Raw genomic sequence first — 25,825 nt, forward strand, 5'->3', positions numbered from 1 at the left:
TGATAATAAAACCTAGGAAAACTTTCAGGGAACCAGAGTAAAATGTTCTCAAAATCTCCCTGCAAACTAAAAACGTACCTTCCCAGAACAGGCAAAATGTTCACTTCCGTTATCAGAATGTTTAAAAAACATTCAGTTTTACCGGTCAGGGTAACTTATGGCTTCGTTCCCAGAAGCAATGGTAAACCAAAAACTTACGTTCCCACAACTTCCAAGGAACCAAATTTGCTAGCTGGGATTTCTCCAGAGCCAGTCTATAGTGTGTTGTCTTAGCTCATGGTGGATCCAGGGCGCCAGACGCTAGGTTGCAGACCCAGGTTAGAGGTGCTGAATTTGGGGCGAGGCACTCTGGAGGGCTGCGTGGAGGCGGGGCGAGGTGGGGTGTGGGCCAAAGGGCTCAGATCAGGGGCACTCTTAAACTGACTGTTACCTTGTTGGGGGGCGTGGGGCTGGGAGGGGTAGAGGTTAGGGTTAGGGACATGGACGGAGGAGAAGCTCGGGAGCTGCGGGAGGGGGCCTGTGGGGGCTGGAGTCGGAGGGACCCACTGGGGCTGAGACTGGTAGGGGGGGGTAGAGAGTGATTGGTAGCAGGAAGTGGCTGTTGGTGGAAGAGAAATGACATCAGACCTCCACATCGGTTCTCCTAGTGTGGTCGCTGACCGTGGGATGATGACAGTAGGGGCGGGGCCTGTGGGAGGTGGCGTGGAGAAGCGTTTGACCTCATACGTACGTGGCATCTTGTTTTGGCCCTGGGGAGTCCCGCCCCCGTAGCTGAAGAGGGAGGGGTTTAGCTGATAGGGCTGGCGACTCATGAAGTCCAAAGCCTTGATGCCTTGAGCCTTCTGACCCCCAGGGGCGGCTTTATGCCCCGCTGAACCCCCACCCTGTCCTGCTACCCCCGCCCTCTGGCGCTGGGCCTGGAGAGGGCAGGAGGGGGAGAGGAGGGGGTTGTAGCTGATGGGAGGGGGGGCTCTGCAGCTGGAGGAGAATTTGAATTGAGAGGGGAGGGAGGGTGTGGGAGAGGGCTGGCGGGGGTGGCCGGGACCGGGTTGGGGTGAGGAGGGGGTCTCCACCACATAGCGATCCATCCTGCTCTGCCTACGGGCGAACAGCTGACCCCCCTTCCCTGCTAGCTGGGGCACCTGTGGAGGAGGCTGGGGTTTAGGGGCCACAGGAGGGGGCTTGGAGCCTCTCTGTGCCTGCATGAAGTTACAGGCCTCAGCCCCCAGCTTCAACCAGTCCTCTTCAGGGCCTGACTCACCTCCAGCCTCCCCACTAACTCCTCCACTAGGCCCCATGGGGCCTGGGCCTATCCTGGTCGGTGCGTCCGGGTTTTGGAGCAGCTCCAGCAGGGCTGGGTTTGGAGACACGTCCTTCTTGTTCTCCACAGAAGGACGGAACATGGGCTTCTTGTTGCTGCGACGACGCGCCTCCGCGAGAATGCCTGTTCTGGAGGCGGGGACGGCGATTCGCTGCTCACGGGACGACAATGAATCAGAGGCAGGGGTCTGGGCAGTGGAGGGGGTCACCATGGCAGGGTTTGTCATAGAGACATAGGAGTTGAAGATCAAGGGAGGAGGGGGTTGGGTCTGAGCAAGGGAGGGAATGTAAGGTGTGGCAGAGGAAGGAGAGAAGGGTTGATTAGAAGAAGAAGGAGGAGAGAAGGGCTGGGCATTCATGGCAGAGGATGGATAGACTGGGGCATGAGGAGGAGGAGGGGAGAAAGGTTGACTAGGAGTAGAGAAGTGTTGAATGGGGGCAGGAGGAGGAGAGAAAGGTTGAGGAGCAGTCAAGGAACAGAAGTGTTGGGTGGGTTGAGGAGGATAATGAGAAGGAGAACAGCGGTCAGAAGAAGGAGAGAAGGTGGCAGTATGGACCGAGGGAGAAAGGAAAGGCTGAGAAGGAGTGCGGGTAGGAGAGGATGGAGGAGAGAGAACAAGAGGAGGAGGAGAGAGGATGGATGCAGTAGGTCTAGGGGGGATGTAGAGGGAGGTACTGGAGACCGCTCTCCTGGCCTCGGGCGCCCCTGAAGGGCGAGGGGGGGCGATGGTTACCATGGATACCGCAGCAGTGGGTTTGGAAACCATTGTTAAGCCAGGAGTGGGCTGGACGGGTCGGAAGATGACAGGGGTGGCGGGGGGGCGAGATGGGGCGAGGCCTGAGGTGAAGGGACGTGCCGTGCGGTTATGGATTCCCCCAGGCGGGTTAGGGTTAGTGTTTAGGTCAGGCTGGGGGGGGATCGGGGTGTGAGAGGGGGAAGTCAGAACCACACTGGCCCGACTCATCCCTGCTGAGCCCCCATTGGACAAACTTGCAGTCAGGGAGGTGTTAGTGGCAGAGTTGTAAGTGACAGGAGTGGCCAATTTCCTTTGCTGCTCATACTGCTCCGTCTCTTTCCCCTGATAGGCTATGTAGTCCAGCCCGGGGCTCTGATAGGCTGGGGCATTCATCCCAGACCCCTGATTGAATGACATGTTCATCTCTGGGCTCTGATAGGCCAAGGAATCATACCCTGAGCTCTGATTAGTTGGTGTTTGGGGCCTTGAGTTATAGGTGAAGGGGCAGGCAGAACTCCTCCTATCCAGCATGTCCAGGTATTCGCTGTCCCAGGTGGGGTCAAAGGTTCCAGCAAAGCCCTCTTCATCCACCTCTGAACCCGAGGGGAATGAACTCCCTTCCTCCTCCTCTCCCTCCGTCTCTCCCCCAGTCTCAGCACCCACCTCCCCCTCCGCGCGGCCGAAACAGGTAAGGGTGTACTTCTTGGCACGCTGGCGTCTCTTCTTGAACATGAGAACTCCTTTGGAGTTGGAGTTTGGAGCGTCGGTGAGCAGGGAGGCGATGGAACGACATTTAGTACGAGCCTCTTTCACCTGCCTGTCTACCACACTCTCTCCTCTCTGCAGCTCTGGTAGACAGGGGGAGGGACGGGAGGAGGGGGGAGGATTGGGGGAGAGAGAAAGAGAGAACAGAGGATTACATAAGTAACTGTAATGAATAAGAATGTTCTGGTTAGAAACATAAAAGCCTGTTTGGGAAAGATTGACAGCATCTGGAATGTCACTCAAATCCATGATGACACCATGATGGGTGACACCTTCAGCCAGTGAGGGGTGGGCAGTGCTCAACCCTGACAGACAGGAGAGTGTGCTGGGGGCTCAAAGCTCTGATTTCCCCCAACTCCCCAGTTGAGCAACGACCAGTTAGTCTGTCTGTCTGTCTGTCTCTGTCTGTCTGTCTGTCTGTCTGTCTGTCTGTCTGTCTGTCTGTCTGTCTGTCTGTCTGTCTGTCTGTCTGTCTGTCTGTCTGTCTGTCTGTCTGTCTGTCTGTCTGTCTGTCTGTCTGTCTGTCTGTATCCATATCCGTGTATGAATTTGGTGTATGAGATGGAGATATTTCAGCCGTTATATAAATGAACTCAGCCCTCAGAAATAGCCTCACACACAAATACTGTTAGCATGACTAACAGCCACACACACACACACACACACACACAAACACACACACACACACATACACCAGTGAAGGGATCAGGGGTTTAGGTGAGGCGTCTACGAGGCTGGTGCATCTACTCAAACAGTGACAGGAATCACAGTCTAACTCAAACCTCACAGCTCATAACGCATCTATCTGGAGAGAAGAATCAGTCCAGGTTTCTCTTATCTAACCACAGATCAGATGACATCAGTCGACATCAGTAACAGAATAAATATACAGGGCAGGAGAGACACACAGCAGCCTTGACTGGCAGAAACACAAAGACAGAGTCGACCAGCAGCAACCAGCAATAGTACCCACCCAGCAATATTACCCACCCAGCAATAGTACCCACCCAGCAATATTACCCAACCAGCAATATTACCCACCCAGCAATATTACCCACCCAGCAATATTACCCACCCAGCAATATTACCCACCCAGCAATATTACCCACCCAGCAATATTACCCAACCAGCAATAGTACCCACCCAGCAATATTACCCACCCAGCAATAGTACCCACCCAGCAATATTACCCACCCAGCAATAGTACCCACCCAGCAATATTACCCAACCAGCAATATTACCCAACCAGCAATATTACCCACCCAGCAATATTACCCAACCAGCAATAGTACCCACCCAGCAATATTACCCACCCAGCAATAGTACCCACCCAGCAATATTACCCACCCAGCAATAGTACCCACCCAGCAATATTACCCAACCAGCAATATTACCCAACCAGCAATATTACCCACCCAGCAATATTACCCAACCAGCAATAGTACCCACCCAGCAATATTACCCACCCAGCAATAGTACCCACCCAGCAATATTACCCAACCAGCAATATTACCCAACCAGCAATATTACCCGACCAGCAATATTACCCAACCAGCAATATTACCCGACCAGAAATATTACCCACCATCACCAAACAGATTTAACTTCTCACTAAAAACACCCAGAACCATCAGCAGAAAACGCCTCCTGTCCAGTAACAGCATCTGACCACACCTTCAGCACCTCCAGTGTGTGTGTGTGTGTGTGTGTGTGTGTGTGTGTGTGTGTGTGTGTGTGTGTGTGTGTGTGTGTGTGTGTGTGTGTGTGTGTGTGTGCGTGTGTGTGTGTGTGTATGACTTACCAGCGTAGATGGTGTGAATAACGGCATGTTCATCAGGGTCCAAACCCGTTGAAGATGTGAAGTTCCTCATGTCTCCAAGTGTGTGTGTTCTCTAACCCTCACACACACATTCTCAGGCAGGTGGAAAGTGACCAGTTGTATTCTAGGTAGGATGACAACTCTCTCTCCTCTCTCTCTCTCCTCTCTTCCTATCCCCCACTCTCCTCTTTTGTGTCACTCTCTTATTCTCTCTCTCTTCTTCTATCCCAAACCAACACATGATGTCATCCCCCTATTCATGTCTGTCTGACAGATGTCTGGACACACACACACACACACACACACACACACACACACACACACACACACACACACACACACACACACACACACACCGAGACACACACACACACCGAGACACACACACACACACACACACACACACACACACACACACACACACACACACACACACACACACACACACACACACACACACACACACACTGTCCATGGGGTTCTCCCCCGTCCTTCACCCACTCAGATCCGCAAAATATTTCCATACAACAACCTTGTAAATGCTCCAGAGTTAGCTGTGTGTGTGTGTGTGTGTGTGTGTGTGTGTGTGTGTGTGTGTGTGTGTGTGTGTGTGTGTGTGTGTGTTTGTGTGTGTGTGTGTGTGTGTGTGTGTGTGTGTGTGTGTGTGTGTGTGTGTGTGTGTGTGTGTGTGCGTGCGTGCGTGCGTGTGTGTGTGTGTGCGTGCGTGCGTGTGTGTGTGTGTGATGTGAGTAAGGGCAGTTCTACTGTACCCTCAGTCAACAGTCACTGTCACTATTGTCTCTATGTCCAAGATGTAACCTCGCCTGAAACCTGAAGACTTGCATTATCTCCTGAAGCTTATGCCAAGGCTTTAGCTCAGCAGGCTAACGCCGTGCCAGGGATCACCATCAGCTGCTATAGTTCAGAATGAGGTAGACAGTTGTGAGGAAAGTTACATCATTCATGAGTTAATAGATTCATGTCGTCATCTAAGCAGGTCAGATACCTATGTCTAACTGCATGGGAAGAATGACATTTTTGACATGGAGTTGAAACCTGATTTACAAATGAATAGGGTATAATTGATCAGGTTAGCCCCCCCCCCCCCCCCCCCCCCCCCATCCCCTCTCCTCTCATCAGCCTGGCATATTCAGCTGTGGGGATCACTAAATGTGAGGTCAGTTGTGTCCGTGTGTCCGTCAAGGCCAGAGGGGAATGCTAGCCGTCCCACCATAAATACACTGGATGAGACCAGGGCTTAGAATACTGACAGGAGAGACAGAAATAGGAGAGGGAGGCTTTGATTCATGAGATAGACAGCAACTGGAAATATCCCCCTCTCTCTAATCAAATCAAACTTTATTTGCCACATGCGCCGAATACAACAAGTGTAGACTTTACCGTGAAATGCTTACATACAAGCCCTTAACCAGACACATTTACTCCCACACACTCACATACACTCCCACACACTCACATACACTCCCACACACTCACAGACACTAACAGACAATCCCACAGGCGTTGCAGAGACAGTTCAAAGCAGCTGAAGAGTTCTCATGTAGGCTGTAGTGTGTATAGTGTATAGTGTGTAGGGTATCTGGTATAGTGTACTCACTGGCTTGCCGGGCCTTTTCCTTGTACGTAGCAGACAGTTCGTCACTGAGTGGGGTCAGCTGGGCGCCCACCATGGGAACCATCTGTGAGCTGGAGCCCAGCATCATGGCTCCTTTAGCCCGCTCTGGAGACACCAGGGGTGAGCAGGCCAGAACCACACACCCCCCTGCCTCCTGGAACCCACTGTCTCCCTCTCCCTCCACCTCTCCTCCCACCACTGGCTCCCCCTGCGCATGGTGTAGGACGGGCCGGGCTGGGTGGGTCCACTCTGGCGGGGCCTGCGGGGGTTGGGGTTGGTAGACCACCTCCCTGCGTGGTACTCCAGGTTGAAACCCCCTTGTTCCCGATCCCGTTGGTTGCTCCCACTGTTGGATCCCACCATTTCCCAGTGTGGGTAGTTGCTCCCAGGTCCCCTGCAGGGAACCCCCCCCATCTGGAGCGCTCTCATACCTTGAGAGAGAGAGAGAGAGGGATTGGGCAGGTCATGGTGATGTCATAGTACAAACCAACAAGGTTGGGGATGATTCTATTTTGTTCTTGTCTCGTACCCGCTTATCTCCGAAGTCTCCTCCTCCTCCTGCTGGCGACCGGGAGAGCGCGCATCCGGAGGTGTGTGTCGCTGGCGGCGGTGTATGTGTGTGTGTGTGTCCGCATCGCTGTCCGTCTCTCCATAATAGGCCTCACTGTCAGGGGGGGAGGTGAGGGTGAAGCAGGCCGGCCCGTCAGTGTGTGTGGCTGTGTGTATCCGACCCGGCAGGACCACAGAGTGGAACCCAGACCTGGAGGCAGAAAGAGAAAGAGATAGCCAGGCTGTGTGTGTCTATGTATGTGTCTGCGTTGCTTATTCTACTGTCTATTTGTATAGGTCTAGTGTATGTGTACAGTGTATCCCCTATATGCATTTAGCAGTGGCGTACCGCCGGGACTAAATCGTGGTTGTACTGAAAAAAAAAGAAAATAAACATTTTGGATGGGGGGGTAATTTGCCAGATGGTAAAACATTTTCAGTGTAAACTAAAATGACTGAAACCAGATGTAAAGTACTTAGGAATTATAATGGAGAAACTAACAATCACTAAAAACTAGACAGTTAGGGAGAATCAAACATTGTAAACATGATTTACTCAGATAGCATAAGAACAAGGCATAAGACATGGCAAAATGTGTAGGATTGCAGGACATTGCAGGACATTGTGTAGAATTGCACTGGTGTGTATGTCCGTATGATCTGACCTCTTGACCCTGAGGTTGAGTCTATGTCTGTATGCTCTGACCTCTTGACCTTGAGGTTGTGTGTATGTCCGTATGATCTGACCTCTTGACCCTGAGGTTGAGTGTATCTGTATGCTGTGACCTCTTGACCCTGAGGTTGAGTGTATGCCTGTATGCTCTGACCTCTTGACCCTGAGGTTGAGAGTGTGTCGATGGGAGTCGATGAGCATCATCGCCTGAGCGTGGTTGAGCTCTGCACACACATGGTCGCCGATGGCAACCAACTCATCCTCCTCCCTCAGGTCGGCCCTGCACGCCTTACTACGCCGTCGCACCTGCAACACACAACACACATTAACATACACACGCACAGCCTCAATGCAGCAGCATGGAATCCAAGACCCCTTCAGACCCCTGAGAGGTGGGAGAAGTGTCATAGAGCCACTAGGGGGAGACAAAACCTGAACAACTCAATTCTGAGGTTTAAATGTTTTACATTTTAGTCATTTAGCAGATGCTCTTATCCAGAGCAACTTACAGTTGATGCATTCATCTTAAGATAGCGAGGTGAGACAACAACACATCACAGTCATAGTAAGTACATTTACCCTCAATAAAGTAGCTATCAACAAAGTCAGTGCTAGTAGGGAAAGACCAGCGCAAGTTTCTATTTATGTTATGAGGACATCATCTCTCTAGGGCTATGGAGGGGAGGGGGGAGTCTGAAGGGCGGTACAAACTAGGCAATGATGTCATGAAGTTATCCATCACTGAATAGGGTGGAGGGGTGGAAGCAAAGCCCTATACATACATGGATCTGTCAGAAAGCATGGGAGATAGGTGGGAGAGAGAGAGAGAGAGAGAGAGAGAGAGAGAGAGAGAGAGAGAGAGAGAGAGAGAGAGAGAGAGAGAGAGAGAGAGAGAGAGAGAGAGAGAGAGAGAGAGAGAGAGAGGGGGGGTGAAGAGATATAAAGGGGGAGAGAGAGGGGAGGGGTGGAGAGAAAGGGGAGAGAGAGAGAAATAGGCAGGATGGAGAGAGGGGGTGAAGAGATATAAAGGGGGAGAGAGAAAGAGAGAGCTTGAGGGAAAGAAAGAAAGAACAGTGGACAGATGACACATAGCAGAATCATTTCATGCTGAACAGCAGAACATCTCAAATATAAGACTCTCAAACCAACCACACACAAACACAGTTTGTTCTTCAAATGTAGGTCCCCTGTCGAGAGAACACATAATCTGCTACCTCACAGACTAACCATTAAGCCGCCCTTACCCCATTGAGACACACACACATGCCCAGCCACTGTGGGAAGACGCAGTTAGGGGGGGGGGGGGGGGGGGGGGGGGGGTATTAGACAGCTGCCTCCCCCCATACACACAGTGGGCAGAGGGCATGCCTCACATTCACCATGTGTTGCCCATACACCCCAAAATAAACCCCAGCTGGAGAACCAGCCACATTCCTAGACAAACCCATAGTCAGAGCAGCTAACCAGGGATGTAGCCTTTTACACACTTTATATGGTGAGTAATGTGTACCTGTTAGGCTAAATTAGCCTGGTTAGCATTAGCATGTACATTACCCGCCGTTTTTCCCCTCTACCGGTCGGCACCAGAGACTGTGTGTGTGATTATGTGGAGGGCATACATGCCTCAGATAAGCCCAGCTGGGAGTAGAAAGGTCCGCAGGATCAGAATAGCTCATTTAAGAGGAGCTGGAGCAGGCCATGGAAAAATGGCCTCTCTCTCTCTCACACACACACACACACACACACACACACACACACACACACACACACGGTCTTGTACAACTAACCTTGTGGGGACACACAATTCAGTCCCATTCAAAATACTATTTTTCCTAACCCCTAACCCTAAACCTAACCCTAACCCATGCCCTTACCCAAGTCCTAACCCTAACATTAACCATAACCTTAACCCTAACCTTAACCCGAAAGCCTTAGGGGAAGTTAGCATTGGGACTAACAACACTTCTGGTCCCCACAAGTATAGTTAAACACATGCGCACACACACACACTAACTACAGATAAAAGAAGAGGTGACTTTGTCTGGCAATGGCGATAGAACAGTTATATCGGTGGAGGGCCTTTGTGTTATAGTCTTCTCACTCAGTTACCCCAGGGGTGACCAAAATAGGATAAAATAGAATAGAATAGGAAGAATAGAATAGAATAGAAGAGAATAGAAGAGCATATAATAAAACAAAATAGACTAGAATAGAAGAGAATATAATTAAATTGACTATAATAGAAGATAGAATAGAAGAGAATAGGAGAAAATATAATATAGAAGAGAATAGAAGCGAATAGAAGAGAATAGAAGAGGATAGAATAGAAGAGAATAGAATATAATAGAAGAGGATAGAAGAGAATAGAATAGAAGAGAATAGAAGAGGATAGAAGAGAATAGAAAAGGATGGAATAGAATAAAACAGACTAGAAGAGAAGAGACTAGAAGAGAAGATAATATAATAGAAGAGAAGAGAATAGAATAGAAGATAATATAATATAGTAGAAGAGAATAGAAGCGAATAGAAGAGAATTTAATAGAAGAGGATAGAATAGAAGAGAAGAGAATTTGATAGAGTAGAAGAGAATATAATAAAATAGACTAGAATAGAAGCAAATATAAGATAATAGAATAGAAGAGAATAGAATAGAATAGAAGAGAAGAGAATAGAATAAAAGAGACTAGAATAGAAGAGAAGAGAATAGAGGAGGACAGAATAGAAGAGAAGATAAGAGGATAGAGTAGAAGAGAATAGAATAAAAAAGACTAGAATAGAAGAGAATATCATAGAAGAGAATATAATAGAAGAGAATAGAAGAGAAGAGGGTAGAGTAGAATAGAATAGAATAGAAGAGAAAATAATAGAAGAGAATAGAAGAGAAGGGGATAGAGTAGAATAGAATAGAAGAGAAGAGAAGAGAATCGAAGAGGATAGAGTGGAAGAGAATAGAATAGAAGAGAATATAATAGAAGAGATGACAATAGAAGAGTATAGAAGAGAAGAGAAGAGAATCGAAGAGGATAAAGTAGAAGAGAAGAGAAAATAATAGAAGAGAATATAATAGAATAGAAGATAAGAGGTTAGAGTAGAATAGAAGAGAAGAGAAGAGGATAGAGTAGAATAGAATAGAATAGAAGAGAAGAGAATATAATAGAAGAGAATAGAAGAGAAGGGGATAGAGTAGAATAGAATAGAAGAGAAGAGAATCGAATAGGATAGAGTGGAAGAGAATAGAATAGAAGAGAATATAATAGAAGAGATGACAATAGAAGAGTATAGAAGAGAAGTGAAGAGAAGAGAAGAGAATCGAAGAGGATAAAGTAGAAGAGAAGAGAAAATAATAGAAGAGAATATAATAGAATAGAAGATAAGAGGATAGAGTAGAAGAGAATAGAATAGAAGAGAATATAATATAATATAATAGAAGAGAAGAGAAGAGAATCGAAGAGGATAAAGTAGAAGAGGAGAATAGAATAGATGAGAATATAATAGAAGAGAAGAGGATAGAAAAGAAGAGAAGAGAATCGAAGAGGATAAAGTAGAAGAGAAGAGAATAGAATAGAAGAGAATCAAAGAGGATAAAGTAGAAGAGAAGATAATAGAATAGAAGAGAATATAATAGAAGAGAATATTATAGAAGAGAAGAACATAGAAGAGAATAGAAGAGAAGTGAAGAGAAGAGAATAGAAGAGAATATAATAGAAGAGAATAAATAGAATAAAAGAGACTAGAATAGAATATAATAGAAGAGAATATAATAGAAGAGAAGAGGATAGAGTAGAATAGAAGAGAAGAGAAGAGAAGAAAATAGAAGAGAAGAGAATAGAAGAGAAGAGAAAAGAAGAGAATAGAATAAAAGAGACTAGAATAGAAGAGAATATAATAGAAGAGAATAGAAGATAAGAGGATAGAGTAGAATAGAAGAGAAGAGGTAGAAGAGAATAGAATTAAAGAGACTAGACTAGAAGATAAGAGAAGAGAATATAATAGAAGAGAAGAGAATAGGATAGAGTAGAAGTGAAGAGAACAGAAGAGAAGAGAATCAAAGAGGATAGAAGAGAAGAGAAGAGAATAGAAGCGAATAGAAGAGAATAGAAGAAAATAGAATATAGTAGAAGAGAATAGAATAGCACACATGCGACGGGCTGGTAGTTCAGTGTCAGCTGCAGAGGAGTTTGGGGGTTAAAAGGTTCACGGGTATCTCGGCAATAATATAATATATGCCATTTAGCCGATGCTTTTTTCCAAAGCGACTTACAGTCATGCATGCATATAATTTATGTATAAGTGGTCCCGGGAATCAAGCCCACTACCCTGGTGTCACAAGCACAAGCAACTGAGCTACAAGGATAATCTTGATGGAGATCTTGATGCCAACAACATTGATCCATCAGCCCTGAGATTTGGAGTTGTGAATGATCCATTTCTCTAACCCAGTACTAACATCTACGCCAAGTTGAGAGAGGTCACATTTTTATTTTACCTTTATTTAAGTAGGCAAGTCAGTTAAGAACAAATTCTTATTTATGATGATGGCCAACCCCGGCCAAACTCTAAGGACGCTGGGCCAATTGTGCACTGCCTTATGGGACTTCCAATCAAGGCCGGCTGTGATACAGAGGGGAATCTAACCAGGGACTGTAGTGACTCCTCTAGCACTGAGATACAGTGCCTTAGACCGCTGTGCCACGCGGGAGCCCTACATGCAGCCCAGATTTCTACAATATATTTTCTGATTAGATTAAATGCATTCTGCCATGTCAACACCAGCGTGTCTCTGTGAGTGTGTGTCCACTTAGAGAGCATGCCGTCAATTCCTCTGCTCTTAAGGTGGTTTTATCTTGTCTTAACGGTATACTACACTGAGAGAGACAACATACTGTAATAATTCCTATCACACACACACACACACACACACACACACACACACACACACACACACACACACACACACACACACACACACACACACACACACACACACACACACACACACACACACACACACACGTTGTACCTTGGCCACCTGTAGTGGTGTTTGGTGCTCTGCTCCTCCTTGCAGTCTGAAGCCCCATGGAGCCCCTCCTGAGAGAGTGACCACCACCTCCTCTGCTACCATCACTACTCAGTAACACACACGCTGAATCACACTGCACACGGAGTGTATGTCTCTCTGCTTCTTCCAACTGCTCTGTGTATGTGTACTGTCTCACTGGTCTGACATGCTTCCTCTGTGACCCAGCCCACTTACTCCACCCAGAGAGAGGGGGGGTTTAGAAGGAAGGGGGTAGGGCGAGAGAGAAAGAGAGAGAGAGAGAGAGAGAGAGAGAGAGAGAGAGAGAGAGAGAGAGAGAGAGAGAGAGAGAGAGAGAGAGAGAGAGAGAGAGAGAGAGAAAGAGAGAGAGAGAGAGATGGGGAGGGGGACTGGTTTCCGTCTGCTAATAGTGGAATGCTGTGTCGGCTGGAAGGGGGCAAGAGAGTGTGTGTTTGTGTGTGTGTGTGTGTGTGTGTGTGTGTGTGTGTGTGTGTGTGTGTGTGTGTGTGTGTGTGTGTGTGTGTGTGTGTGTGTGTGTGTGTGTGTGTGTGTATGTGTGTGTGTTTTATATCCACCACACGTGTCATGACACTCTGCAGCTCCAGCCAGGGATGCTGATAGATCCTCCCAAAATAACCCTCTGGCCCCCTCGCACACCGCCCTGACCACCAATCCAGCCCTCTCCAAGGCTTTGTCTCAAACTGCCGCAAGAGGAGAAGGGAGAGGAGAGGGAGGGGGAGAGGGATAGGAGAGGGGGGAGGGGAGGGGAGGGAAAGAGGGAGTGGGAGAGGAGAGGGAGGGGGAGAGGGAGAGGAGAGGGAGAGGAGAAGGGAGAGGGAGGGAGAGGGAGGGGGGATAGGAGAGTTGGGGAGAGGTTTGGAAGAGGGAGTGGGAAAGGAGAGGAGAGGAGAGGGAGGGGGAGAGGAAGAGGAGAGGGAGAGGGCGAGGGAGCGGGAGAGGAGAAGGAGAGGGAGAGGGAGAGGAGAAGGAGAGGGAGGGGGAGAGGAAGAGGAGAGGGGAAGGGGGGGGAGAGGGAGAGGAGAGGGAGTGGGAGAAGGAGGGAGGGAGGGAGGGAGGGAGGGAGGGAGGGAGGGAGGGAGGGAGGGAGGGAGGGAGGGAGGGAGGGAGGGAGGGAGGGAGGGAGGGAGGGAGGGATATTTTTAAGAGCATATTCCTACTTATTGTGATTCACATTCACAGAGTGAGCTAACACCACCCTGTCACAGCGGGTCAGTGTTGCTTTGGGGAGCTATTAGACTGCTTCCATGATAACACCAGAGAGTTGTATCTTCTACTAACGGTGCTTTTCCATTGAGACTTTTCCCGCCAGTGTTTTATGTTGATGTGTAAGCTCCAGTGTTACTGTTTTTCCATCAGGAGTTTGACATGAAGTGAGCAGGGGTGAGCAGAATCAACAACCTCTGCATCATGAAAGACTGTTGCTTTGTGAGGTGTTAAAGTTCACAGTTAGTCATTGTTGTGTAAATGAAAGGTTAAAAGTATTCAGGGTCTTGCCTTGGCACAAAGTCTGCCGGACCCATGGCCCAGCGAGACATGGGTGCCGGTCCGTGTAGATGAAACAGAAAAGTCTGAGCCTTTTGGATTAAACACTGGGAGAAATCCTCAATGGAAATGCGGCACATGTGATACCAGCTTTGGAAATACAGTGCTGTTCATATTTATTACTGTCACGTCCGCAACCCGCAATCGTTCTATTATTTCATGACGGAATCACTTTTTCAGTTTGATTGTACAATATCTAGAATACTACACACTTTTTGGTCTGAAATAATTATAGTTCTGTATTTTCTGTTTTACATGAATTGCTTGTCTCTGTTAAAGTCCATCCGAGCAGTGATTCAAATCTATTGCGACAGTAAGACATCAGTGTCCGCACACAGCTTCTCTTCCTCCGTCAGGCTCGTTCCTGACCTCCACAAGCTACAAGAACACAAATTTGATTTTACAGTAAAAACCGGGTAAAAGTCTAAAAGAAAAATCCTGAAAAGATGATGAGCAACAATTTTCTCTGTGGTCAAAGGGCTTAGACGTTTCTTCAGCTGTCCTCCTGTGCAGTTCTACTAGTAATGTGACAGAGGGCAGTGTAGCTCAGACGAGGAGTTGACTGTTGAGCACTGCCTCTCCTGTAGTCACGCTTCCATCAGAGTGCTTGTCACACTTGGTCCTCAGCTGATGTCCAGCTCACTCAATCAGCACCATGTCTTGACTCTGCCTGTGAGGCAGTGGTGTAAAGTACTTAAGTTAAAATACTTGAAAGTACTAATTAAGTCGTTTTTTGGGGTGTCTGTACTTTACTTTACTTTTTTTTATCTTTGACAGCTTTTACTTTTACTTCACTACATTCCTAAAGAAAATTGTACTTTTTACTCCATACATTTTCCTTGACACCCAAAAGTACTAGTTGCATTTTGAATGCTTAGCCGGACGGGAAAATGGTTAAATTCACGCACTCATCAAGAGAACATCCCTGGTCATCTACAGCCTCTGATCTGATAGACTCACTAAACAGAGAACATCCCTGGTCATCTACAGCCTCTGATCTGATAGACTCACTAAACAGAGAACATCCCTGGTCATCTACAGCCTCTGATCTGATAGACTCACTAAACAGAGAACATCCCTGGTCATCTACAGCCTCTGATCTGATAGACTCACTAAACAGAGAACATCCCTGGTCATCTACAGCCTCTGATCTGATAGACTCACTAAACAGAGAACATCCCTGGTTATCTACAGCCTCTGATCTGATAGACTCACTAAACAGAGAACATCCCTGGTCATCTACAGCCTCTGATCTGATAGACTCACTAAACACAAATGCTTTGTTTGTAAATTATGTCTGAGTGTTGGAGTGTGCCTCTGCCTATCCTTAAATAAAAAAATAACAATAAAGAAACTGTGCCCTCTGGTTTGCTTAATATAAGGAATTTTTATGTATTTATAATTGTACTTTTGATACTTAAGTATATTTTAGTAATTACATTTACTTTTGATACTTAAAACCAAATACTTTTAGACTTTAATCAAGTAATATTTTAATGTGTGACTTTCACTTTTACTTGAGTCATTTTCATTGGTCACCGCCTTTCAAAGTGTGTTGCCTTATGGGGAGAGGAAAAATGACGATTACACCTACATGTCGACTGCATGAACTTTCCATTAACCATGTAATCAAAGGTAATGCTGTTTTTTTTAATGAAGTCGCCTTCAATGTTCTGTTACGCACGCCTCTATAAAGAGGGAACGCAACTCCCTGCTACAACTCAACTCCCCGTGAAGTGAAAGAGGTATGGACTGTAGGTGCGAATAAGGATGACAAAAGTCAGAATTTACCGTTTACTAGGATTTATTTCCTACACGGTAATATGGGGAAAAGGGGCTGGACGGAACCAAAGCAAAGAAAGTAAATATCAAAGCTCCCCCTCTCCTATCTAACCTGCCTACCCACTTAACTTACCTAACTTAGCACCACCTGGTGCCCTAACCAAAATACAGGGGGTGGTCCGCCCAGGTCTTACCTAGTGTGCCTAGACAGTGAATATACTACGGGTATATGTATGCCCTCGGGCCTCTTGCCTAAGCACTCCCTAAGTGCCTTCCCCTTCCCCCCTGGGAACAAATGAAACAGAACAACAATTTCAAAAACACTTTACAACAAAACTGAGTAAATTAACTCAGGCCACTAAAGAAACTTTGACAAAGCAACAAACACAGAACATATCAAAGCTGCTACCAACAACAACTAACACATTACATACCACACTTTCTGTTAAAACTTCTTGGGGATAGGGGGCAGAGTTTTCACATATGGAAAAATAGCGTGCACAATTTCAACTTCGTCCTACTCATCCCCAGAATATAAGATATGCATATTATTAGTATATTTGGATAGAAAACACTCTGAAGTTTCTAAAACTGTTGGAATCATATCTGTAAGTATAACAGAACTTATATAGCAGTCAAAACCCTGAGGACCAACTTTTTTTTTTTTAAGTCACTGTGTGTTCAATGGATTATCATGGGCAAACCAGAATTCTAATCACTACCCACGCAGTTTCTACTGCTTCCACTGGATGTCGCCATTGTATAGAAAATGGTTAAGATTTTTCATTAGAGAACTGAGAAAGATATTGACCCGGAAGTGGAGTGACGTCTTGTATTTATGTTTGAGAGTTGAGCAAGACTTGAAAAGTACCGTGAGTTTGTTGATATCCTTTATTGAAAACAGATTGACCCGTCTTCAATTTGATCGATTATTAACGTTTACAAATACCTACAGTTGTATTACAAAAGTACTTTGAAATGTTTTGGCAAAGTTTAGAGGTAATTTTTTTAGATATTTTGTCGTGACTGTGCAAATTGGACGATGCTTTTTCTGGTACAACGGCGCCAAATAAATGGACAATTTGGATATATATGGACGGAATTAATCGAACAAAAGGACCATTTGTGATGTTTATGGGACATATTGGAGTGCCAACAAAAGAATCTCGTCAAAGGTAATGCATGTTTTATATTTTATATTAGCGTTTTGAGTAGCGCATGCATGGTTGAAATAGGCTACACTCTCTTGTTTACATTGGGCTATCATCAGATAATAGCATCTTATGCTTTCGCCGAAAAGCCTTTTTGAAATCTGACATGTTGGCTGGATTCACAACGAGTGTAGCTTTAATTTGGTATCTTATATGTGTGATTTAATCAAGTTTAATTTTATATAATTTTTTTGAATCTGGCGCTCTACATTTTAACATGGCTGTTGGGACGCAAGCGTCCCACCTATCCCAGAGAGGTACAACCAACACTATATCACAATCTAATTCTCCAGCAAAAAAAATCTCTCTCTCTCTAATCTTTCTCATGATCTTCCTTCTTCTGAACAGAACACTGGCTTTTATATCTTCTGGTGGCAATGGTGATTAGAGTCAGCTGCTTCTTGACGAGGGGGCGGAGTCAGCTCCAATCATCAATTAGCCTGGTGTCGACCAATCAGCTGGTTGGGGAGGCTTCCAGGAAGCCATCTCCTGAAACACACACACTCAAATACAACATAGAAACTGGGGAACGTAACAATTTGCTTCTCCCCAACGCTTAGCCATCACCTGGCTAGTTGGAGGCATTATAGCTTTAGAATTGGGGCAATGTTGGTTCCCGTTTCAGTCCTGTCTTTGGTCATGTTCGTGTGGGTCAACCCCCCCCCAAAAAAACACCACAAAGATTGGTTGAAACAAGCGAACGTGACCAAAGATGTGACTGAAACAGGAACAAACTTTGCCCCAAAGTTTATGTTTGGGACCTCTCTGTAACCAATGAATTGCACACACTTACGTGTAATATTGGGGTATAGAAAAGTTTGTTTGACATTTATAAATAAAAACTTTTATAAATAATAGCAGCTGTGTTGCCATGCTGATCTGAGCCTTGCTGTTTGAAAACCACAACAATGCCCGACGTTCGGCTGTCACAGATGCACCTCATCAACTTTCTTCTACCGTCGGCTTCGTTAGCCTTACTACTCGAACATCGAACACACCCATTGACTGGCATCGCCCACCCTCAGGAGGTAGTTGTGTACAGGGCGGGGCTGATCATTGTCATTCAGAATATAGACTATCCTCTCAGTGCTCTGCTTCAAGCCCTCCAGTACCTGACACATCTCAGCTCCATAGATGGTGTTGCCTACAGGAGGAGAGGATCTGAGTTCTGATTGACAATGTGTAGAAAAATCTGAGTTCCCAGTTGTCTTGAATGCACCAGTAGCCACAGTCTTGTCACCTTCTGGTGCCTGTTAGTAAGATTGAATAGGACTGTTTGCAAAGGCATTGCAAAGAGGTAGTGTAGGTTGAAGTCATCATTAGTGGGACTTTTGTCTTTGAGTGTAGTGGACTATGTTTATTTTTTACCCAGTCACAACAAATGTTATGTGATGTTGCTGAATGTGTTCTCTGCATGAAAAACAGTTTTGATTCGTGTGACATCATTGTAGTGTGTGTGGTCAGGGATCTTAGATGGGGTGACCCACTGAAAATCATGGAAAATGTTGGGGGAGGTTCCTTGTTCCTTGTCAATCCTTGGCTTATTGGTGAAATCAGCAATAAGACAATATCTTCTTTAATTAAGTAAATCAATTTAACCTTTATTAATGCAATTGCAGACAGAAGTTGACAATGGAAACAGTGCGTATGTTTCAGAGTAAGTTCTGCAAAATAAAACAGGTCAAAGTTGCTTTAATATGCTTGCAGTCAACCCCTAGTGATGTAACTGCCTACGTCAACACCTTCTACTCATGAGACCAAGCCCATGCATATACAGTTATACAAACGTGCAGGAGAAAACAATAGTCCAGTGTTTTCTGAGGGCTCAGCAGTAATTTTCCATTCCCGTGTGGCTTACAGTGGTATGTCTGACTTGTCTCATCTATTTACTCACCTGTAGGGTTCTGTGTCTATGTATCTCTTTTAGCCTTGAGGCTCTTTCTCACAGACACCCGGTTTTGACTGCAATAACTCACACATCTCTCAGACCGTTTCTTATAAGAAGCAGAGACTAGAAAAGAACTGTGGAACAATATTAAACCTTATAATGCATATATATATATATTGCTAATCTGTAGTCCAGGACCCTATAGATGTAGTGAGGGAGGGTCTTATAGCACTTCACCTTCTATTAATACAACATAAACATAATCAAATTATTATAATACATCAATCATTTGGTACAGGACCTATCATCAAGGAAATTAAAAAAGGGTTGCATGGAAGAATACAAAAAAATAGTTGATTTCTGGCAATACAAATAAAATATCACAAAACACACTCAGGTTTGATGCATATTTTGGAAGTTAACTAACACACAAAAAAAGGTGACCCCCATCAAGGTGACCCCCATCAAAAACCACAGCACATATGAAACAACGCATTTGAATTATAAGGCTGTCATTCGGTCAATGAACTTAGTCACTGTCACTAGCCAGATACAAACTGGTTACTCTACCATGCACAATAGAGGCTGCTGCCCTATGTACATAGACATGGAATCACTGGTCACTTTAATAATGTTTACATACTGTTTAACCCACTTCACATGTATATACTCTATTCCAGTCAAGGCCTATTCTATTTAACTATTGCTGTACATATACTATTCTTCAGATATACTACATATTCTATCCATACAGTGCATTTGGAAGATTTTCAGACCCCTTGACTTTTTCCACATTTTGTTACGTTACAGCCTGATTCTAAAAATGATTACAAAAAACATTTTTCATCAATCTACACACAACACCCCATAATGACAAAGTGAAAACAAGTTTTTAGAAATGTTTGCTAATTTATTAATAACAAAAAACAAAACACCTTATTTACAAAAGTATTCAGACCCTTTGCTATGAGACTCGAAATTGAGCTCAGGTGCATCCTGTTTCCATTGATCATCCTTGATGTTTCTACATCTTGATTGGAGTCCACCTGTGGTAAATTCAATTGATTGGACATGATTTGGAAAGGCACACGCCTGTCTATATAAGGTCCCACAGTTGACAGTGCATGTCTGAAGGATCTGAATACTTATGTAAATAAGGTATTTCTGTTTTTATTTTAATACATTTGCAAAAATTCCTAAAAGCCTGTTTTCACTTTGTCATTATGAGGTATTGTGTGTAGATTGATGAGGATTTTTCATTTGAGAATAAGGCTAACGTAATAAAATGTGGAAAAAGTCAAGGGGTCTGAATACTTTCTAAATGCACCGTACATACTGTATATTTATACTCCGGACTCCGATATTGCTCGTCCTAATATTTCCATATTTCTTAATTATATTATTTTACTTTTTAGATTTGTGTGTATTGTTAGATATTACTGCACTGTTGGAGCTAGGAAAACAAGCATTTCACTACACCTGCAATAACATCTGCTAAATACAGTGGCAAAAAAAGTATGTATAAATTGGTCATCAAATGTAGATGTGATCTTCATCTAAGTCACAACAATAGACAAACATAGTGTGCTTAAACAAATAACACACAAATTATTGTATTTTTCTTGTCTACATTGAATACATAATTGAAACATTCAAAGTGTAGGTTGGAAAAAATATGTAAACCCCTAGGCTAATGACTTCTCCAAAAGCTAATTGAAGTCAGGAGTCAGCTAACCTGGAGTCCAATCAATGAGACGAGATTGGAAATGTTGGTTAGAGCTGCCTTGCCCTATAAAAAACACTCACAAAATGTGAGTTTGCTATTCACAAGAAGCATTGCCTGATGTGAACCATGCCTCGAACAAAAGAGATCTCAGAAGACCTAAGATTAAGAATTGTTGACTTGCATGAAGCTGGAAAGGGTTACAAAAGTATCTCTAAAAGACTTGATGTTCATCAGTCCACGGTAAGACAAGTTGTCTATAAATGGAGAAAGTTCAGCACTGTTGCTACTCTCCCTAGGAGTGGCCGTCCTGCAAAAATGACTGCAAGAGCACAGTGCAGAATGCTCAATGTGGTTAAGGAGAATCTTAGAGTGTCAGCTAAAGACTTACAGAAATCTATGGAACATGCTAACATCTCTGTTGAAAACACCCTATAAGAATGGCATTCATGGGAGGACACCACGGAAGATGCCCCTGCTGTCCAAAAACGTTTGCAAAAGTGCACCTAGATGTTCCACAGCTCTACTGGCAAAATATTCTGTGGACAGATGAAACTACAGTTGAGTTGTTTGGAAGGAACACACAACACTACGTGTGGAAAATAAACTGCACAGTACACCAACATCAAAACCTCATCCCAACTGTAAAGTATGGTGGAGGGAGCATCATGGTTTGGGGCTGCTTTGCTGCCTCAGGGCCTGGACAGCTTGCTATCATCAACGGAAAAAGAAATTCCCAAGTTAATCAAGACATTTGGCAGGAGAATTTTAGGCTATCTTTCCCCCAATTGAAGCTCAACAGAAGTTGGGTGATGCAACAGGACAATGACCCAAAACACATAAGTAAATCAACAACAGAATGGCTTCAACAGAAGAAAATACCACTTCTGGAGTGGCCCAGTCAGAGTCCTGACCTCAACCCGATTGAGATGCTGTGGCATGACCTCAAGAGAGCGGTTCACACCAGACATCCCAAGAATATTGTTGAACTGAAACAGTTTTGTAAAGAGGAATGGTCCAAAATTCCTCCTGACCGTTGTGCAGGTCTGATACGCAACTACAGGAAACATTTGGTTGAGGTTATTGCTGCCAAAGGAGGGTCAACCAGTTCTAAATCATACTTTCCCACCCTGCACGGTGTGTTCAATAAAGACATGAAAACATATAATTGTTTGTGTTAGTTTAAGCAGACTGTCTATTGTTGTGACCTAGATGAAGATCAGATCACATTTTTGACCAACTTATGCAGAAATCCAGGTATTTCCAAAGGGTTCACATACTTTTTCTTGCCACTGTATGTGCATGCAACAAATAACATTTGATTTAATAATTCAACAATCTAGCTTTTGATGTTAAAAGTAATAGTTATTTGTAGTATTTTGAAATATAATAACCATTCATGTAAACAGCATTTATATTTTGTGAAAATCTAATTTATAGTACTGTCCCACTTTACTTTAGTGGTGTTTCTGCTTACTTTAGGGATCTCTTCTGCTATAAAAACACTCAAAATAAACCTTCAACCGCTCCCCAACCACTCCCCAACCGCTCCCCAACCGCTCCCCAACCGTTCCCCAACCGTTCCCCAACCGCTCCCCAACCGTTCCCCAACCGCTCCCCAACCGTTCCCCAACCGTTCCCCAACCGCTCCCCAACCGTTCCCCAACCGTTCCCCAACCGCTCCCCAACCTCTCCCCAACCGCTCCCCAACCGCTCCCCAACCACTCCCCAACCGTTCCCCAACCGCTTCCCAACCGCTCCCCAACCGCTCCCCAACCGCTCCCCAACCGCTCCCCAACCGCTCCCCAACCGCTCCCCAACTGCTCCCCAACCGCTCCCCAACCGCTCCCCAACCGTTCCCCAACCGCTCCCCAACCGCTCCCCAACCACTCCCCAACCGTTCCCCAACCGTTCCCCAACCGCTCCCCAACCGTTCCCCAACCGCTCCCCAACCGTTCCCCAACCTCTCCCCAACCGCTCCCTAACTGCTCCCCAACCACTTTCCTTCTTCATTTTCTCAGCTTCACTTTCAACAGCGAACCCACACTGTAAAAAATGTCCTGGAATGTTTACAGTAAATTACTGGCAGCACAGTAGCCAGTAAATTACTGTAGATATACAGGACCTTTACTGTAACATACATTTACAGCATATTACTGGAACAGCTGACTACAGTAACATGCTGTATTTCTAGAAGGTACAGTGCATTACTAGAACCACAGTGGTTAGTAAACTGGTGCCAACAAAAAGCTAGTGCCAACAACAGGCAGTATTTATGTTACATTTATTTGATCTTTTTAATATTTTCAATACCTATTTGTATTTCATTGGCCTGAACTATAATTCATGTAGCATATTTTTTAAGAGTTTAATTAGAATACATGTATTTTGTATTTTCTAATACAAATATATACTTGCAAGTAGCCCACTTAACTAAAACACAACGCATAGTGCCCTTAGTTGTCACACCCTGATCTGTTTCACCTGTCTTTGTGCTTGTGCCCCCCCCCCCCCCCCCCCTCCAGGTGTTGCTCATCTTCCTCATTATCCCCAGTGTATTTATACCTGTGTTCTCTGTTTGTCTGTTGCTAGTTTGTCTGGTCTTACCAGCGTGTTTTCCCGTCTCCCTGCTTTCTCAAATTCTGTTTCCCCGGTTCTGACCATTCTGCCTGCCCTGACCCCAAGCCTGCCTGCTGTTCTGTACCTGCCTGACTCTGACCCGTTTACGAACCTCTGCCTGTCCTGAGCCTGCCTGCTGTTCTGTACCTTATTGACTCTGCCCTGGATTATGGACCGCTGCCTGCCTTTGACCTGTCTTTTGCCTGCCCCCTGTTTGGGTCAATAAACATCTGTGACTCTAGCTGTCTGCATCTGAGTCTTATCCTGAGTACTGATATTAGCTGTGGTATATTGGCTATATTGTATCACAAACCCAGAGGTACCTTATTGCTATTATAAACTATTTTCCAGTGTAATTAGAACAGTAAAAATAAATATTTTGTCCTACCGATGGTATGCGGTCTGATACCACGGCTTTCAGCCAATCAGCATCCAGGGCTCTAACCACCCAGTTTAGATTTCATTTACCTTAGTTTAATACACTAACTAAATAACTCTGGAGAGTTGCATCTGCTAAAGGACTGAAATTTAAATGTAAAAATGAACACTTGCAAAGCATACTGCTGTGTATGATACTAATGACCTCTGCCTCCAAACAAGACCAAATTTGATCAAAATACAGGACATGCTTAATATTTACCCATTAAAGGTTTAACACCCGCTATCACTCTGATCTGTCCTCTATATACATTCAATTGATAGAGCACTATTACCACATATCAGTAAAATTCAAATCAAATCAAATGTTATTTGTCACATGCGCCAAATACAGCAGGTGTAGACCTTACAGTGAAATGCTTACTTACAAGCCCTTAACCAACAATGCTTTAAGAAGTTAAGAAGAAAGTGCTTTGTTTCTGGCCATTTTGAGCCTGTAGTTGAACCCACAAATGCTGATGCTCCAGATACTCAACTAGTCTAAAGAAGGCCAGTTTTATTGCTTCTTTAATCAGAACAACAGTTTTCAGCTGTGCTAACATAATTGCAAAAGGGTTTTCTAATGATCAATTAGCCTTTTAAAATTATAAACTTGGATTAGCTAACACAACGTGCCATTGGAACACAATAGTTATGGTTGCTGATAATGGGCCTCTGTACGCCTATGTAGATATTACATTAAAAATCTGCCGTTTCCAGCTACAATATTAGTCATTTACAACATTAACAATGTATACACTGTATTTCTGATCAATTTTATGTCATTTTAATGGACCAAAAAAAATGGCTTTTCATTCAAAAACAAGGACATTTCTAAGTGACCCCAAACTTTTGAACGGTAGTGTACATGTAGGTAGAGATAAAGTGGCCAGCATTCTGGTGGTACAGCATTAAAGTGGTACAACATTCTCACTAACAGGTGCAACAAATATAGACACTTCCAGAGCAAGACTGGAAATATGGTAATGAGCCAGCGATTCTTTCCCATACCACAAAATGTGTCCACAATGCACCATAATTTACAGAATGCTGAAGTAAATACACAGCAAAACAAACATTATTGTTAAATTGTATGTTAATAAAATTACAGCAATTGCTCACAGTGAATATGTAATTATATATTACAGCATACCAATCAATATTTGATGTTTTATATTACTTGCACTTGTAATGGCTCTGCAACTGGATCCTGTACTTCCTGACGGGCCAACCCTAAGTGGTGAGAGTAGGCAACATCACCTCCGCCACGCTGACCCTCAACACGGGGGCCCCACAGGGGTATGTGCTTAGTCCCCCCCTGTACTCTGTTCACCCACGACTGTGCATGCATGAGTCCAAAACCATCATCAAGTTTTCTGACGACACGATGGTGATGAGACCACCTACAGGGAGGAAGTCAGTGATCTGGCAGGGTGGGGCCGGAACAACAACTGCTCCCTCAACGTCATTAAAACCAAGGAGCTGATTGTGGACTACAGGAAGGAAACAGGGGGGCGGGCACACCCCCATCCACATTGACGAGGCTGCAGTGGAGCAAGTCGAGCACTTCAAATCACTAAGAACTTATAAATTGGCCGCACACATGCGCACAGTCGTGAAAGAAGGCGCGACAGAACCTCTTCCCCCTCAGGAGATTGAAAAGATTTGGCATGGGCCCTCAGATCATCAAAAGGTTCTACAGCTCTACCACTTTGAGCATTTTGACTGGTTGAATCACCGCTTGGTAAGGCAACAGCACCGCCCTCGATCGCGTGGCGCTATAGAGGGTGGTGCGGCTAGCCCAGTAGATCATTGGGACTGAGCTCCCTGCCATCCAGGACCTTCTATGTCAGGCAGTGTGACAGGAAAGCCCAGAAAATCATTAAAGACTCCAACCACCCAAGCCATAAACTGTTCTCTCTGCTTCCGCGTGGCAAGCTGTACCAGTACATCAAGTCTGACACCAACAGGCTCCTGAACAGCTTCTATCCCCATGCCATAAGACTGCTAAATATTTAACTATATAGCTAACAAAATGGCTGCGCAGACTATCTGAGTTGACCCATGTATTTTATTCTTATTCTC

General features: G+C 44.9%; 2 protein-coding genes across 4 annotated transcripts in view; one reads left to right on the forward strand and one right to left on the reverse strand.

Annotated features, from left to right (window-relative positions):
- Positions 1 to 269: 269 nt before the first annotated feature.
- Positions 270 to 12,621, reverse strand: LOC120045349 (synaptopodin 2-like protein). Its single transcript, XM_038990228.1, has 7 exons — positions 12,520 to 12,621; positions 7,654 to 7,805; positions 6,807 to 7,037; positions 6,260 to 6,708; positions 1,965 to 2,905; positions 547 to 1,589; positions 270 to 396 (listed from the first exon to the last, which is right to left on the reverse strand). The coding sequence occupies exons 1-7, from the start codon at positions 12,619 to 12,621 to the stop codon at positions 270 to 272; spliced, it is 3,045 nt and encodes a 1,014-aa protein (XP_038846156.1).
- Positions 12,622 to 16,727: 4,106 nt separating this feature from the next.
- Positions 16,728 to 25,825, forward strand: part of LOC120046120 (protein transport protein Sec24C-like) — a 38,298-nt gene continuing 29,200 nt past the window's right edge. For all 3 annotated transcript variants that reach the window (XM_038991089.1, XM_038991091.1, XM_038991090.1), the window contains exon 1: positions 16,728 to 17,057. In XM_038991089.1, coding sequence (XP_038847017.1) covers positions 16,975 to 17,057 — 83 coding nt within the window. In that variant the 5' untranslated portion in view covers positions 16,728 to 16,974. The remainder of the gene's footprint in view (positions 17,058 to 25,825) is intronic.

Source organism: Salvelinus namaycush, chromosome 4 (assembly GCF_016432855.1).
Source record: "Salvelinus namaycush isolate Seneca chromosome 4, SaNama_1.0, whole genome shotgun sequence".
Lineage (NCBI taxonomy): Eukaryota > Metazoa > Chordata > Actinopteri > Salmoniformes > Salmonidae > Salvelinus > Salvelinus namaycush.